This window comes from Oryctolagus cuniculus, chromosome 9 (assembly GCF_964237555.1).
Source record: "Oryctolagus cuniculus chromosome 9, mOryCun1.1, whole genome shotgun sequence".
Taxonomy (NCBI): domain Eukaryota; kingdom Metazoa; phylum Chordata; class Mammalia; order Lagomorpha; family Leporidae; genus Oryctolagus; species Oryctolagus cuniculus.
The window spans coordinates 76642499-76656827 of record NC_091440.1 but is presented as its reverse complement, the minus strand read 5'-3'; the positions used below and the strand labels follow the sequence as shown (position 1 = coordinate 76656827).

The window sequence follows — 14329 nt, the reverse complement described above, 5'->3', positions numbered from 1 at the left end:
GCCCACAACACCCTAGCTCATTAATGGAAGAGTTGGTGTGAGAATACAGTTCTACCTTACCACTCTCTTGTCCATACCATGTGCATTAGTTTATGTCCTTAAGTTCAATATTACCATTTAGAGTCATGGCTTTACACCTAAGGGAAATGTTACTAAATATCCAAAGCTTAGTGTTTTATTCACACACGAAACCTCATGTTGCAGAAAGCTAAACAAATTTCATTTATTAGCCAAAAAAGCACTTTGTTTCACAACTTCTGAAATTTTTTCTTGTAAAATTATGATTTAAGGGCCATTCTGAATTAAAACCTTAATGTATTTTAAAGGAAACCTGTGATTGATTGTATATTTCCTCCTTTTTGCAGCAGCAAGATGAAGAACACTACTCGTTTAATTGTATCAGCCTTTGCATTCAGGTGATACTTTTAAAAAGAATGTATTTAAATATGATTATTTAATATCATTATTAAAATGGGAAATTATATGAAAACAAAATAGAAATATTTCAAACATACACACACACATATATATATGTGTGTATATACATATATACATACATATATATATATATATATATATACACATAGTATATATATATACTCTGTGCTTCCCTTTCATGTAATCTCATTTGTTTTGGAATTCTGGCTTAAGCTGGACATCAGGATTTGCAAAGAAATAGCATCTGCTAAGTCTAACAGTAATATATTAATGTTTTTTCTACCTGTATAAGTGAAAATAACGAAGCACACATTATAAATATTGTAAGGCATTTTAGTAAATACAATACAGAATGAGAATTAATTCTTAATTTTGGAAACATTTTACTTAGTTTCTTTTCTGTACATAAGAGGAACTTAGTACATATACTTAGTTCCTCTAATATACAAAAATGTACATAAACTCTGAACAAAAAGTATATAAAAGATTTCATATAAATTTATGGAATATAAATAATTCTTTCCTTTTAAATTAATATTTTCATTTGAGTTGGAATTATTAAGTACTCTGATGATTAGTTAATCTTCACAGGCTATATAATATAATCAGTTTATAGGGAATGTGTTTAGAAGTTTAAGAGAAAGGTTTAGGAGGCACTTTAGAGTACAGCATTCAAAATACTGATAGAATTGAATTCTGTCTTATGTGAGAATTACTGGGCCAGAAGCACCCATGAATTTGTAATCATGTACTTGTTGAAAAACTCACTGATAAAAAAAATCTTACTAGTCAAAGTGGTCTTTTAAGGCCTTGATGTTGAGTATGCCCTCACTTGGTTTTTATTAAGTATTCTTCAGATTAATGAGGTTTCAACTTTATGAGAAATTTATAGAAATTCCTTAGAAATTCTTAAATTAGAAGAATAATTTACTAAAAGAGACATACAATTCTAATTTTGTTTTCCTGCTGTGTCTTGAGGAGTCAGTATGATATGCATACTATAAGAAGACAAGATAACATGCTGTAAAATGGGCTGCTGAGAATTTTATTCACCAGCTAATGCTTTGATTGTGTGAAAACTGAGTAATTTTTTGAGATTCTGAGGCCACATAGTTCTTCCCTTTACTTGATGGTTTAAGCCTAAATACTCACATACTGATATCTGATTATTGAACTAAACATAGCCCAACTATAGGACAAAAATCTCTTTATCTGTATTATCATTATTTACATTTTGTTCTTTATAGAGTATTTGGAATCCTGCTCATCTTTGTGGACATATTTCTCATCATGTCAGATGTAATTTTCAATGATAACAAAATAGTTTTCGAATGCCATTCAATTTCTTTGGCTATTGCATTCTTTTTTTTCTTTGATGTTCTACTCAGAGTGTATGTTGAGGGGTAAGTTTGATTCCTTTTTTTCTTAGCACACAAAGTAATTTTTTTACACATGATCTTAGCCAAAACTGCCTAGAAACAACAACAAAGTAAATTTTAAAAAGTATTTTTATTTATTTATTTGGAAGTCAGAGTTACACAGAGAGAGAAGATGCAGAGTGGGGGGGTCTTCCATCCAATGTTTAACTCCCCAGTTGGCCACAATGGCCGGAGATGTGCTGATCCAAACCCAGGTGCTGGGACCTTCCTCCAGGTCTCCCATGCAGATGCAGGGGCCCAAGGACTTGGGCCATCTTCTACTGCTTTCCTAGGCCATAGCCGAGAGCTGGATAGGAAGTGGAGCATCTGGGTCTCGAACCAATGCCCATATGGGTTGCCAGTGCTTCAGGCCAGGGCATTAACCCACTGCGCCACAGTGCCAGCCCCAACACATAAAGTAATTTATGTTATCATGAAACATATCCCAAAATAATTGGTTGGTCAGTCCAACCAAATGTGTACCTCTTTATCAAAATCTTTCTTCTGACACGCAAAGTCCATAGAGAAACAGCAATTCAAATCCCAGTTTTTCACCAATTGGATGTTAATAGTATATAGTCTCCAACGGAATATTGTAGAAGCTTCTTTGAATAGATAAAGAGGATGCAAAATAGAACCAGCAGCTGATGTGTCCACATGCACATTAACAAGGAGAACATGTGTTGAATATAGATAACAAAAATTCTCAACAAAATATGAACAAGTTGATTTCAGCAGCACATCAAAAGGATCATTCACCATGATCAAGTAGGATTTATCCCAGGGATGCAAGGATGATGGCAGCAACGTCAATCAATTAACATGATATACCACATCAAGGTAATGGATAAAATCCTGATCATCTTGATAGATACAGAAAGAGCATTCAGTAAAATTCAACATCAGTTCATAATAAAAACTCTGAACAAATGAGGTATATGAGGAATGTACCTCAATAATAAAGGCTATAGGTGAAAAACTGATAGCCAACATTGCACCGATTGGAGAAAAGCTGAAAGCAGTTCTTCTAAGATCTGGAATTACACAAGGCTGTCCTCTCTCAGTACTTTTATTCAGAACAATACTGAAAGTTTTGGCAAGATTCATTAGGCAAGAGAAAAAACTAAAAGGCATATAGGAAGGGGAAGTCAAATTATACATATTGGTAGATGATATAATTCATCTAAAGACCCCACCAAAAGAATGTCAAAAATAATAAACAAATTCAGTAAAGTTGGAGGACACTAAATCAACCTGGAAAAATCGGTAACATTTAAAAGGATTTCTTTATTTAAAAAGCATACTACCAGAAAGAGAGCAAAAGGCAGAGACAGAGAAAGATCTTCTACCTGCTGGTTCACTCCCCCAATGGCCATGTCTAGGCCAGGACTAGGCCAGGCTGAAGACAGAATCCAGGAACTTCATCTTTGTCTTCCACATGGGTGATAGGGGCCTAAGTATTTGAGCTATCATCTGCTGCCTTCCCAGGCACATTAGGAAGCTGCAACAGAAGCAGACTAGCTGGGATTCAAACCAGGCAGTCCAATATGGGATGTGGGTGTCCCAAGCGGTTCCTTAACTGCTGCACCACAATGCCTGATCCACTGGCAGTCTTGTTATATACCAATAATGAACTTGCTGAGAAGGAAATCATAAAAACAATCATGCATGATATCAATTTTTTAAAGAAAGCATCATGGAGTAAAATTAACCAAGGATGAGAAACACCTCTACAATGACAATTATAAAACACTGATAAAAGAAATTGAAGCACACACACACGTACAAAGAATGAGGTCCCATATTTGTGGGTTGCAAGAGTTAAGATCGTATAAGATGGTATAATCGCCATCAAAATACCCAATGCCATTGTTTACATAACTAGAAAAAATCCTAAAATTCACATAAAAGCACAAAAGACTCCAAATAACCAAAGTAATCTTGAACAAAAAGAACAAAACTTAAAGCATCACAAGCATAATATTAAATGATAGTAACCAAAATATCATGGTATTGGCATAAGGATACATAGAGCAATGAAACAGAACAGGGATCCCAAAATTAAATCCACACATCTATAACCAACTGATTCTCAACTAAGTCACCAAAAATATACCATGGAAAAATGACAATCTCCTCTATACATGATGCTGGGAAAGCTGAATATCCATAGACAAAAGATTAAAGTATCACCCTTCCCTACTTCTCACCCTATACAAATATCAACTCAATACAGATCAATCTAAATATAAGGCCAGATACTGTGAAACACCTAGAAGAAATCATAGGAAAAACACTTGAAGGCATCAATATAGGCAATGGGTTTTTGGATAAGACCACAAAAGTACAATCAACAAAAGCAAAAATAAATAAATGGAATTTTATTAATCAAAAAAGCTTCTGCATGGTCAAAGAAACAATCATCATAGTGAAGAGATGGGAGAAAGATTTGTAAACTATATATCTGACAGAGAATTAATATCTAGAATATGTAAGGAAGTAAATGAAGTCCACAGAAAAATTCAGATTCCCAAAAAAGATTTATTTGAAAGGCAAAGTTACACAGAAATAAGAACATGTATATGAAGTACAAATATTGGTACCTTTATTAAGAGTTGACTCATGGTGCTGGCACTGACTCAGTGAGCTAGGCTGCCACTTTGCAATGCCAGCCTCCCATGTCAGAGAAACAGTTTGAGTCCCAGCTGTTCCACTTCTGATCCAGCTCTCTGATAATACTTCTCTGAAAGCAGTGGAAGATGGCCCAAGTATTTGGTCCTGCCACCACATGAAAGACTTAGATGGAGTTCTCGGCTACTGCCTTTGGCCTGGCCCACTCTTAGCCATTGCTATCACTTGGGGAGTGAACCAGAAGATGAAACATTCTGTCTCTCTCTTTCTGTCTCTGTCTCTTTCTATGTGTCTTTGTCACTCTGCCATTCGAAAAAATATTTAAAAAATAACTGAATCATAAATGACATTTAACAGTATACTAAGTACTAGACAATAAATCATAAATCACCCTGTGTCTTATCTCAGGATGAAAATTTTGGAGCTGGCACTGTGGTACAGTGGGTTTAGCTGCCACCTGCAGTGCCGACATCCCATATGGCAACTGGTTAGAATCCTGGCTGCTCTACTTCCAGTCCAGTCCTCTGCTAATGCACCTGGGACAGCAGTGGAAGATGACCCAAGTCCCTAGGCCACTGCACCCATGTGGGAGACCTGGAGGAAGCTCCTGGCTCTGGCCTGGCAGAGCCCTAGCTGTTTGGGCAATTTAGGAGAGTGAATCAGCAGACAGAAGATCTCTCTCACTCGCTCTTTCCCCTTCTCTTTCTCTCTGTAACTCTCTGCCCTTCAAATAAATAATCTATAAAAAAAAAAGAATGCAAATTTTAGTGAGGTGAAGAGGAGACATGAAGCATGCTCATCCCATTAGAGGGCCTTGGTAGTGAAGCAGTGGTCACTTTTTCTCTGCCAGCTTTCTGAGAAGGTGTGTGGTATGAGCCAAGCCTTGGACATGACCAATAGGGGAGTCAAGAACTAAGTTCTCCAGCCTCCTTTCATCTAGAGGTCTCAGAAGGCAGTTTGTCTCCTCTGTTGACTCCCCATCCTCATGCCATTGAACTAAGCAGAGTTGCCCAAAATCAGGTTTCTCAGACCCTGAAAGGGGCCTCCTTGACTCAGAAAGAGCATTTCCTGGAGAACAAATGCCCATGTCTGAAGGAGCCACTTTGAGGAGGAAGCTGTGGTGAATGGAGTTCATCTTTGCCTAAAGGAGGCTACAGAAGCCTGCTGGTATTCCAGTGTGGTTCAGAGCCAGAATGTGAGTTTGCAGGTCTAAATAGTGGATGCTTCTTCATCTCATAAGCTTCTCTGTTATAACTCCTCACGGCTCCAGGTGCTCTAATAGTGTGACATATTCAACTTCCATTTCCCAATAGTACTGCCCAATATCCCACATTTCTTCTGTCACCCACATGAAATCAATGCTTACCTCTTATTCTGTGGTTCTCCTCTATCTCTTACTACACTGAAACTGCCATAGTAAAGCTTTAGTTATACATATGAATCTATTAATGAATATAAATTTCCTATATGTAAAATTTCCATTCACATTTCATTTTTATCAAAGTTGAATCTAGAAATTTCATCTTAAATAATTATTGAAAGGAGAATGTTTAATGGCAATGAGTCAAATAATATGTACTTTTAAAATATTCCTATCTTGTGAGGGACAAACTTTTTTTATATTGCAGGAGGAAGACATATTTTACTGATCTATTTAACATCTTAGATGCTGTCATTATTGCAATAACTCTCTTGATCGATACCATTTACTTCTTTTTTGACCTAAGATTTCTGAAAGACGTACCAAGGTATGAAACATATGATATATCTCTCAGTTTTTTCTTTTCCTTTTTCTATTTTCTGTGGTAATTATTCCACATAGTCTTTTCAACTTGGAATATTCTGATTCTGTACCAAATAAGCTACTTAAAAAAGAAATCTTAGATAAATTTCCATGCACTTCAACCTTTCATTTTAGCATAGGCAAAATTCAAATAACTTTAATCATGAGTCTCAAAGAACAGCAAACAAAACAGAAAAATAGTAAGTGTTGTGGATAGCAATGCAGAGGTAGTTTTGCAGTATAGTTATTGTAGAAATTAGGAAAGCTGAGGCAAAGTTAAAACTGTTCAGGATTAGGCAATTAATTTTTTCTACTGGAGCAATGAGGAACAGAAGCAAATATGATTTGGGATGTACATATAGTGGGTGGGAGCTCACCAGGCTTATCCATTAGTCAAATAGCTGACTTTCTTCTGTATTCCAGCTTCCCTTGGCTTCAATTCAGACCCAATTAACTGTGTTATGTGTTAGGCTTTGGAGTTGTTTGAAAATAACATGAGCCACAGGTGGGGGTGGGCAGGACCACTATGTTCTTAAATCTGTATATATGAAATACATGAAAATTGTACAGCTCAAATAAAATTTAAAAAAAAGAAAATAGCATAAGCCAATGTGGTCTTCAATAAGAAACCTGAGCAGCTAGGAGAAAAATACCTTGGTCCCAATTCCATACCTACTAAATCTGTATCTCTGGGACCCAAACAAGCTATCTTTAAACAAGCTCTTTCAGGTGATGCATTTATGTGTGCCCAAGTTAGAAAAGTATTAGTCCGGAATATTAGTTCCCGGATAGCCCACTTGGGAAGGGTGTCAATTTGTTGTATGTTTGATGTTCATTCGCAGTGGTAGTGAACCTATGTTACTGATGGGAATAACTGTTGAATAATAAGCTTGTTTTGCTGGGGAAAACTTGAAAATTTCTTCAACTGTAAATGTTGAATAAACAAATTCTAAGAACTTATTATCACTTTTCTAGGATGAATTTCTCAACTTTATTATTATGGGCAGTTTAAGTTGGATAATTCTTTGTTAGGGGGAAGGGGGAAATTTTATTTATTGTATGGTATTTGGCAGCAATCTTGGCATTTATCTACTAGATGTGAGTAGCACCCCATACCAGCAGCTGTGACAATCCCAAATGTCTCCAGATCATGCCAGGATGGCCAGGGGCAGGTGGCATAAGTGCCCCTGGTTAAGAACCACTGCTCCAAACTTTGTCTATCCAGATAAAATCTTGTTTCTAAAACAAAAAATGTATCTTTTAAATGTTTGTTAGGGTGGCCGTTCTGCTTCGACCTCTACGCCTTATAATTTTGGTAAGAGTTTTCCATCTGGCTTACCAAAACAGACAACTCCAAAAGCTGACCAGAAGACTGGTGAGTGGGCAAAACTTGTGTTTTGGGACATAATGGCAAGGGATGTAGATACCTATATAATGTTCTTCACTTCTAAGTTGATTTGTGTTTGACAAGTTAATTATTGTTTTGAACTCTCAGGTTTCAGAAAACAAAAGGCGATACAGGAGAGATGGATTTGACCTAGATCTCACTTACATAACTGGTTTGTTAAGCTTAGCTATTGATTTACTTACATTGTCCTACTTTTCTTGTGTGCAAATTTTTATTTTGCTTTTGCTTTTTCTAAGCCATATTCTTCCATTTTTCCCCCTACAAAGACATATGCCAGTGAGATGGTATGACATATCTGTAGTTTAACTCTCACAATGGAAGCTCTCCACATCATACCAAATCAGGGATACTTGACTGCTCTAGAGAAAGTTGAATGATTTTCAGTTTCTTGAGAATTTATTGAGTTCGGATAGTTCTCTTGGGTCTTACAGATCCAGAGAGTCCTCTTCTCTTCTTAGAATACCAGAGATGGAGGCCACTGCATTGCAGGTCTTAAAAGTCTTCTGAGTCAGGAGTGTTGAAACCCTGGAAGTTCCCACAATCACCAGAACCCAGACCTCTCAGTTTTCCTTTGGTGCTTAACGAGGTGCTCCAGAATGAGCTCAACACAACTCTGGCATATTACTAGAATCAACTGAGTCTTAGGACACCATGACATTTAACTGGTCATTACACTGGGTAATTTAGTATATTCTCTTGGTTATCCTGTGTCTGGGATAGCTTTTTTCTGTCAACCTCAACCTTTAAAGTTTTTTTCAAAGTTTCCTTTATTGTATTTGAAAGGCAGAGTTACAGTGACAGGGAGAGGGGAACAGAGAGAAAGAAAAAGAGAGAGAGAGAGAAAGAGACAGAGAAATATTTGCCATTCACTGGTTCACTCCCCAAATGGCTGTACTGGTGAGGGCTGAGCCAGGCCCAAGACAGGAGCCAGGAGCCAGGAGCCAGGAGCTTCATCTGGGTCTCCCACATAGGTGGCAAAAACTCAAGTACTTGAGCTATCTTCTGCTGCTTTCCCAGGCATGTTAGTAGGGAGCTGGATGAACAGTTGGGATTCAAACTGACACCCATCTGGGATGTCTGCCTCACAGGAAGCGGCTTAACCCAATATACCACTATGCCAACCCCTTGAAAGTTCTTTTCTGTAACAAAAGTCTAAACATACTTAAATTATTTTCATATATTGTTCCACATCTATAATCACATTCATAATAGTGATTATCGTGATTTTTTAGATCGCATTATCGCCATGTCATTTCCATCTTCTGGAAAGCAGTCTTTCTACAGGAATCCAATTAAGGTAAGAGTTTTTATCTAATAAATACTCAATTTTCAGTGAACACAGATGTGGAGTCATAGTTTACTGTTGACCCAGGTTTGTCAGTCTTCCTCTGAAATCTTACTCTCTAACGTAAAACATCATAATGGATTATATCAGATAGTTTTTGCTGTATTTTAAGTAATAGCCAGTATTTTTAAAATTATATATACACACAGACCTATATTAGTTTTTAAAAGAAATGAACCAAAATGTCTTCATATAGCTATGACTTTTCTAAAATTTGATAAAATCTATCATTTTATGCATATACAGAGTAATACTATATACTTTGCCTTTTATTTATTTATATAATGCTTAGACCATAATAATCAGTTCATTATCGAAATGATATCTATTCAGAATTAATTTAAATAAGAACTATATGTTAACTGGGAATTAAGAATTTGGACAATAAATAAAATAAAGCTAGCTAACCAGCCAGTTTCCTCCTCTAGTGGCAGTAAACAATGCTTACTTGGAGTAGAGAATAATTTGAGTAGCCAAGCACACTGGTTAACTGTATGAAAGCCATCCATGGGTTAGACATGACTTGGACTACATGTACCTTCATATTCTATGAATCTCTTCTAGAAGCATGAGTGAGAGCCAAAAAGTAACAGCCATCATGTTTATATAACTAACTCCTGGGTCATTCCTAGGTTATGCTGGATAGTAAGATATGTGTCTGTCTCTTTTAGGAAGTTGTGAGGTTCCTGGATACCAAACATCGAAACCATTACCGAGTCTACAATCTATGCAGTATGTACATGACTTGATATTTTGCTACTATAGATAGAAAACAATTATGAATGTAAGAAGACAATTTCATTTCTACTTGTCATTTAATCATAAGCATTTGGTGGCAGTGAGGAGAGTGAGTTCAAAAATACTGATCTTGCTCAGGTACATTTAATAGGAAGATTGAGCTCAGTGGGTGCCCTTCAACAGAGACAAGCCTGTTAGAACCCAAGAGGCAGAAGTGGAGGTTTGGTCTACTCCAGTGGTTTTAGGGTTAAGAAAACTTTCTATTTTCCCTGGAACACTGCATTGAGGACACAGACCAAAAATAGGAATTCTCTATCCACTAGGAGTGAGTTGTGATGACAGCAGTGTACTAAGTGGGAGTGGGGAGGATTGTCATTTTTAGTCCTTGTTTATACTCCTGTGGAACTGTTGTCTTCTTTTTACTTGTTGCATACTATGGTTAGTGGTGAATTACCCCTGTGATTACAGAGTAGACTAAAATTTTAAAAAAAGAAACTAAACCTTTAAAGAATATTAACAAATGATATCCTTAAGTTACCACTCTTGTCTCTCCTGAGTTTTTCCTCTATTTGTTTATTAAATGGACATTTTGCAAGGGAAAGAATTTTGGCCAGTTACACTGCCTTTGCCCCATTGTTTTCAACTATCTTACAATAGTATAATGAATTATCTGCTAAAAAGTTAAAGTAAAGGCTATTCAAAAGTCAGTTGGATCAGTAACTTATCCATAGAATAAGTCACTAATTTTTTTATGTTTTTGAGGCCCTCAAGTTTTTTTAGAGCAGCTAGAGCCACTCAGAAAACTCCTTTTGTTTTTTTTTTTTTGTTTGTTTGTTTTATTTTTTTTATTTTTTTGACAGGCAGAGTGGACAGTGAGAGAGAGAGACAGAGAGAAAGGTCTTCCTTTGCCGTTGGTTCACCCTCCAATGGCCACCGCGGCCGGCGCGCTGCGGCCGGCGCACCGCGCTGATCCGATGGCAGGAGCCAGGAGCCAGGTGCTTTTCCTGGTCTCCCATGGGGTGCAGGGCCCAAGCACCTGGGCCATCCTCCACTGCACTCCCTGACCACAGCAGAGAGCTGGCCTGGAAGAGGGGCAACCGGGACAGAATCCGGCGCCCCAACCGGGACTAGAACCTGGTGTGCCGGCGCCGCTAGGCGGAGGATTAGCCTAGTGAGCCGCGGCGCCGGCCAGAAAACTCCTTTTGATAAGGAATTTCAATAGAAAACTTTAACATGTTCATAACTCATCATTTATTATGTTATTAGTTATGAAAATATGACATCTGTATGATTTATTTTAGGTGAAAGAGCTTATAATCCTGAACATTTTCATAACAGAGTCCAAAGAATCATGATTGATGATCATAATGTCCCTACTCTCAGGTAACTTTTATGCAACACTGGCTATGAGAAGAGGGCCAGATACACTGGGCTTTATTGTTTTGGAAATATTTTAATTCAACTAAAAGTCTAACTTTTAAAATCAGCGAGATGGTGGTATTCTCCAAAGAAGTAAATATGTGGCTGGCTCAAGACAAGAAGAACGTAGTAGTGATTCACTGCAAAGGCGGCAAAGGTAATAGCATTTTTTCTTTTTTTCTAAAGAAATTCAAAATGTATATTAAAGTATAAAACAGATTCATCTTACTATCAAACAATATGAGTAAGGTTTAAAATTTAGAATTTTTTTAAAGATTTATTTATTTGAGAGGCAGAGTTACAGACAGGAGAGATGGGGAGGGCCTTCTACCCATTGGTTTACTCCCCATTTAGCTGCAATGGCCATAGCTGGGCAGATCCAAAGGCAGGAGGCAGGGCTGCTTCTGGGTTTCCCACATGGATGCAGGGGCCCAGGCTCATTAGTAGGGAGTTGGATTAAAGTACAGTAGCTGGGACTCTAACCCGTATGGTATGCCAACAGCAGCAGGCAGTGACTTTACCTGCTGTACCACAGCACCAGCCCCTTAATATTGGAATTTTAAAAATTGAAATGGATGTATTTCTTTTTCTATACATATAGTCCATTGTTCTAACACCATCTACTGCATGTTATTTTATTCTCTATTAATTTCTAATCCCTCTCAGCCTTATCTCACCTTTCAGGAACTGACATATCCTCACTCACTTCATCTGCAGCTTCTATTAGTGAAGAGTTGTAATGTTCCTTTGGGGGACTCATATTGTCTTCCTTATTCTTATTTCAGGTTTTAGCTTTGTTTTCAGCATATGTGTGTATAAATATATATTACACACAAATATTTATAAACTTACAGAATTTCTCTTGTGAGATTTCTGTTATGTGCTGCTCTGTGTGCGTTTCAAGTGGAAGCACAGAGCACTATCTACTGGAGCCCTGTTCACCTGTAAATCATGGTGGAGTTGGGTGTGAGCTGTGGTGCACTTAGCCCCACCTTCTGAGACCCAGATGAGTTCTCAATGATGGATTTCATGGGCTCGAGTTTCCTTGTTGCCTGACTTGCATGGTGGGGAAGAGTCTCCTCTGAGATAGTGTGGACATCGCTCCTGTGTGGGAGGTGTCGTGGGATGGCTCCCACAGTTGATGTTTGTGTGTCTGGTAGGCCAAGGTCTATGTTCGAGAATGTAAACATTAAAGATGGCTTCTGTGGGCCAGCTGCAGGTCTGGATGGGCAGGGGGAAAAGGGGTCGGACAGCATAGTACCAATCTGTTTGCTTTTTTTATACCTTCTCTTTTTTTCCCCTCTTGGAACTTCAAAAGCAGTTCACCTATCTCCTCCTCCTGCTGCTACTCCCAGCTCCATGGACACCTAATTCCACCTAACCTGATCCACTGGGGACTGGCACCCTCCACCCCGACAACCTGTGCATGCTGCGTCTCCTCTGTTTCTCCTTCTTATTTTCCCTTTCAGCATGTACCTGCCCAGTCTGTGTTGGCCAACTGGGTTTCCCGGTGTAAATTTCCCGCAGTTCTATCTCCTGCATGTAACCTCTCTCCCTTTTAACTACCTATTTTGCCCCCATGTGACTTGGATATTCCTGTTTATTTTTTTTTCTTTTTTTTGACAGGCAGAGTGGACAATGAGAGAGAGAGACAGAGAGAAAGGTCATCCTTTTGCCATTGGTTCACCCTCCAATGGCCGCCGCGGCCAGCGCACCATGCTGATCCAAAGGCAGGAGCCAGGTGCTTTTCCTGGTCTCCCATGGGGTGCAGGACACAAGCACTTGGGCCATCCTCCACTGCACTCCCAGTCCACAGCAGAGAGCTGGCCTGGAAGAGGGGCAACCGGAACAGAATCCGGCGCCCCGACTGGGACTAGAACCCAGTGTGCCGGCGCTGCTAGGTGGAGGATTAGCCTGTTGAGCCACGGTGCCGGCCCAGATTTTCCTGTTTCTAAGCTGCCATCTTTTCCCTGACCCTTTGGTTCTTCTTACAACTTGATTCTTACATTCAATTTTAGAATAATTTTGTCCGTTTTCACAATATGTTTAGGATTTTCATTGGAAAGGAACTGAATTTATTAATTTGGGAGAACTGACAACTAGGTTATCTATTTATTTGAATCATTTGGCCCTTCAATAATATTTTATACTTTATATTCACAGTGGTTTTTGTAGTCCATTTTCTGTTGTGGTAGCAAAAATACCGAAGGCTGGGTACTTTATAATAAAAGTGGTTTATTTAGACCACAAATTTGAAGGCTGAAAGTCCAGGATCAGGCAACCCCATGTGTTTGGGCCCTGGTAAAGCTGCTTGGTTGCATCACAGCATGTTAGATGGCATCATGGTGGGAGTGATGCATTCGGTTAGCACGTGGTACTTATATTACCTTCTTAATAGAAAGCTGCTAGATTCTGTTGATAGTTTGGTTTACAGTTCTTGTATCCGGGCCATGGGTATGATTGGATATTCTTTTTTTAGTTTCCCTCATAATGTTAATTTCAACTGTTGGCTTCACAAAATGAGCTAGGCTGCATTTCCTTTCTTTTTTATTCTCCAAGTCTGTTTAACTTGGTTATTATTTTTTTTTCTTTACCTTAAATGTAAGCTAGGACTCCCTAGTGAACCCACATCAACCTACAGTTTTCTCTGTGGATGTTTTCAAGTTGTAAATCAGATTTTGTTAGATATAGGATTGTTTAAAACTATTTCTTGTATCTATTTTAGTTAGTTGTATATTCCCAAGCATTTGTCCATTTTATATACAATTTCAAATGTCTTGGCATCAAATTGTTCAACATATAATCTTACTATTCTAATATCTAGAGTGTGCTCCCCTTTTTATTCCCTATGTAGCTTTCTTGATGCCTTGTCTCTATTTTCTTTGATTAGTTTCACCAGGGATTTTTCAATTTTATCAATCTTTTCAAAGTACCAAATTATTAGATTATTGTTGGTAGCTCTTTTTTTAGTATTATTATATTAGAGGGGAGAGACAAAGAGAGCACTGGCACTCCCATCTGCTGGTTCATTCCCCAAATACTCAGAACATCAGCCCCAGTAGTAGCCAGGAGCCAGGAGCCAGGAGCCAGGAATACAGTGCTGGTCTCTCAATGTGGATGGCAGGAAATCAAATTACTTGAGCCATCAC

The 14329-nt window shown here is 38.1% G+C and overlaps 1 protein-coding gene across 8 annotated transcripts in view; it reads left to right on the top strand.

Annotated features, from left to right (window-relative positions):
- Positions 1-14329, top strand: part of LOC127487168 (phosphatidylinositol 3,4,5-trisphosphate 3-phosphatase TPTE2) — a 94851-nt gene that overhangs the window by 38393 nt on the left and 42129 nt on the right. For all 8 annotated transcript variants that reach the window (XM_070048998.1, XM_070048995.1, XM_070048997.1 and 5 more), the window contains 9 exons: positions 366-416; positions 1686-1841; positions 6116-6235; positions 7546-7645; positions 7766-7829; positions 8911-8975; positions 9695-9755; positions 11063-11144; positions 11249-11337. In XM_070048998.1, coding sequence (XP_069905099.1) covers positions 366-416; positions 1686-1841; positions 6116-6235; positions 7546-7645; positions 7766-7829; positions 8911-8975; positions 9695-9755; positions 11063-11144; positions 11249-11337 — 788 coding nt within the window. The remainder of the gene's footprint in view (positions 1-365; positions 417-1685; positions 1842-6115; positions 6236-7545; positions 7646-7765; positions 7830-8910; positions 8976-9694; positions 9756-11062; positions 11145-11248; positions 11338-14329) is intronic.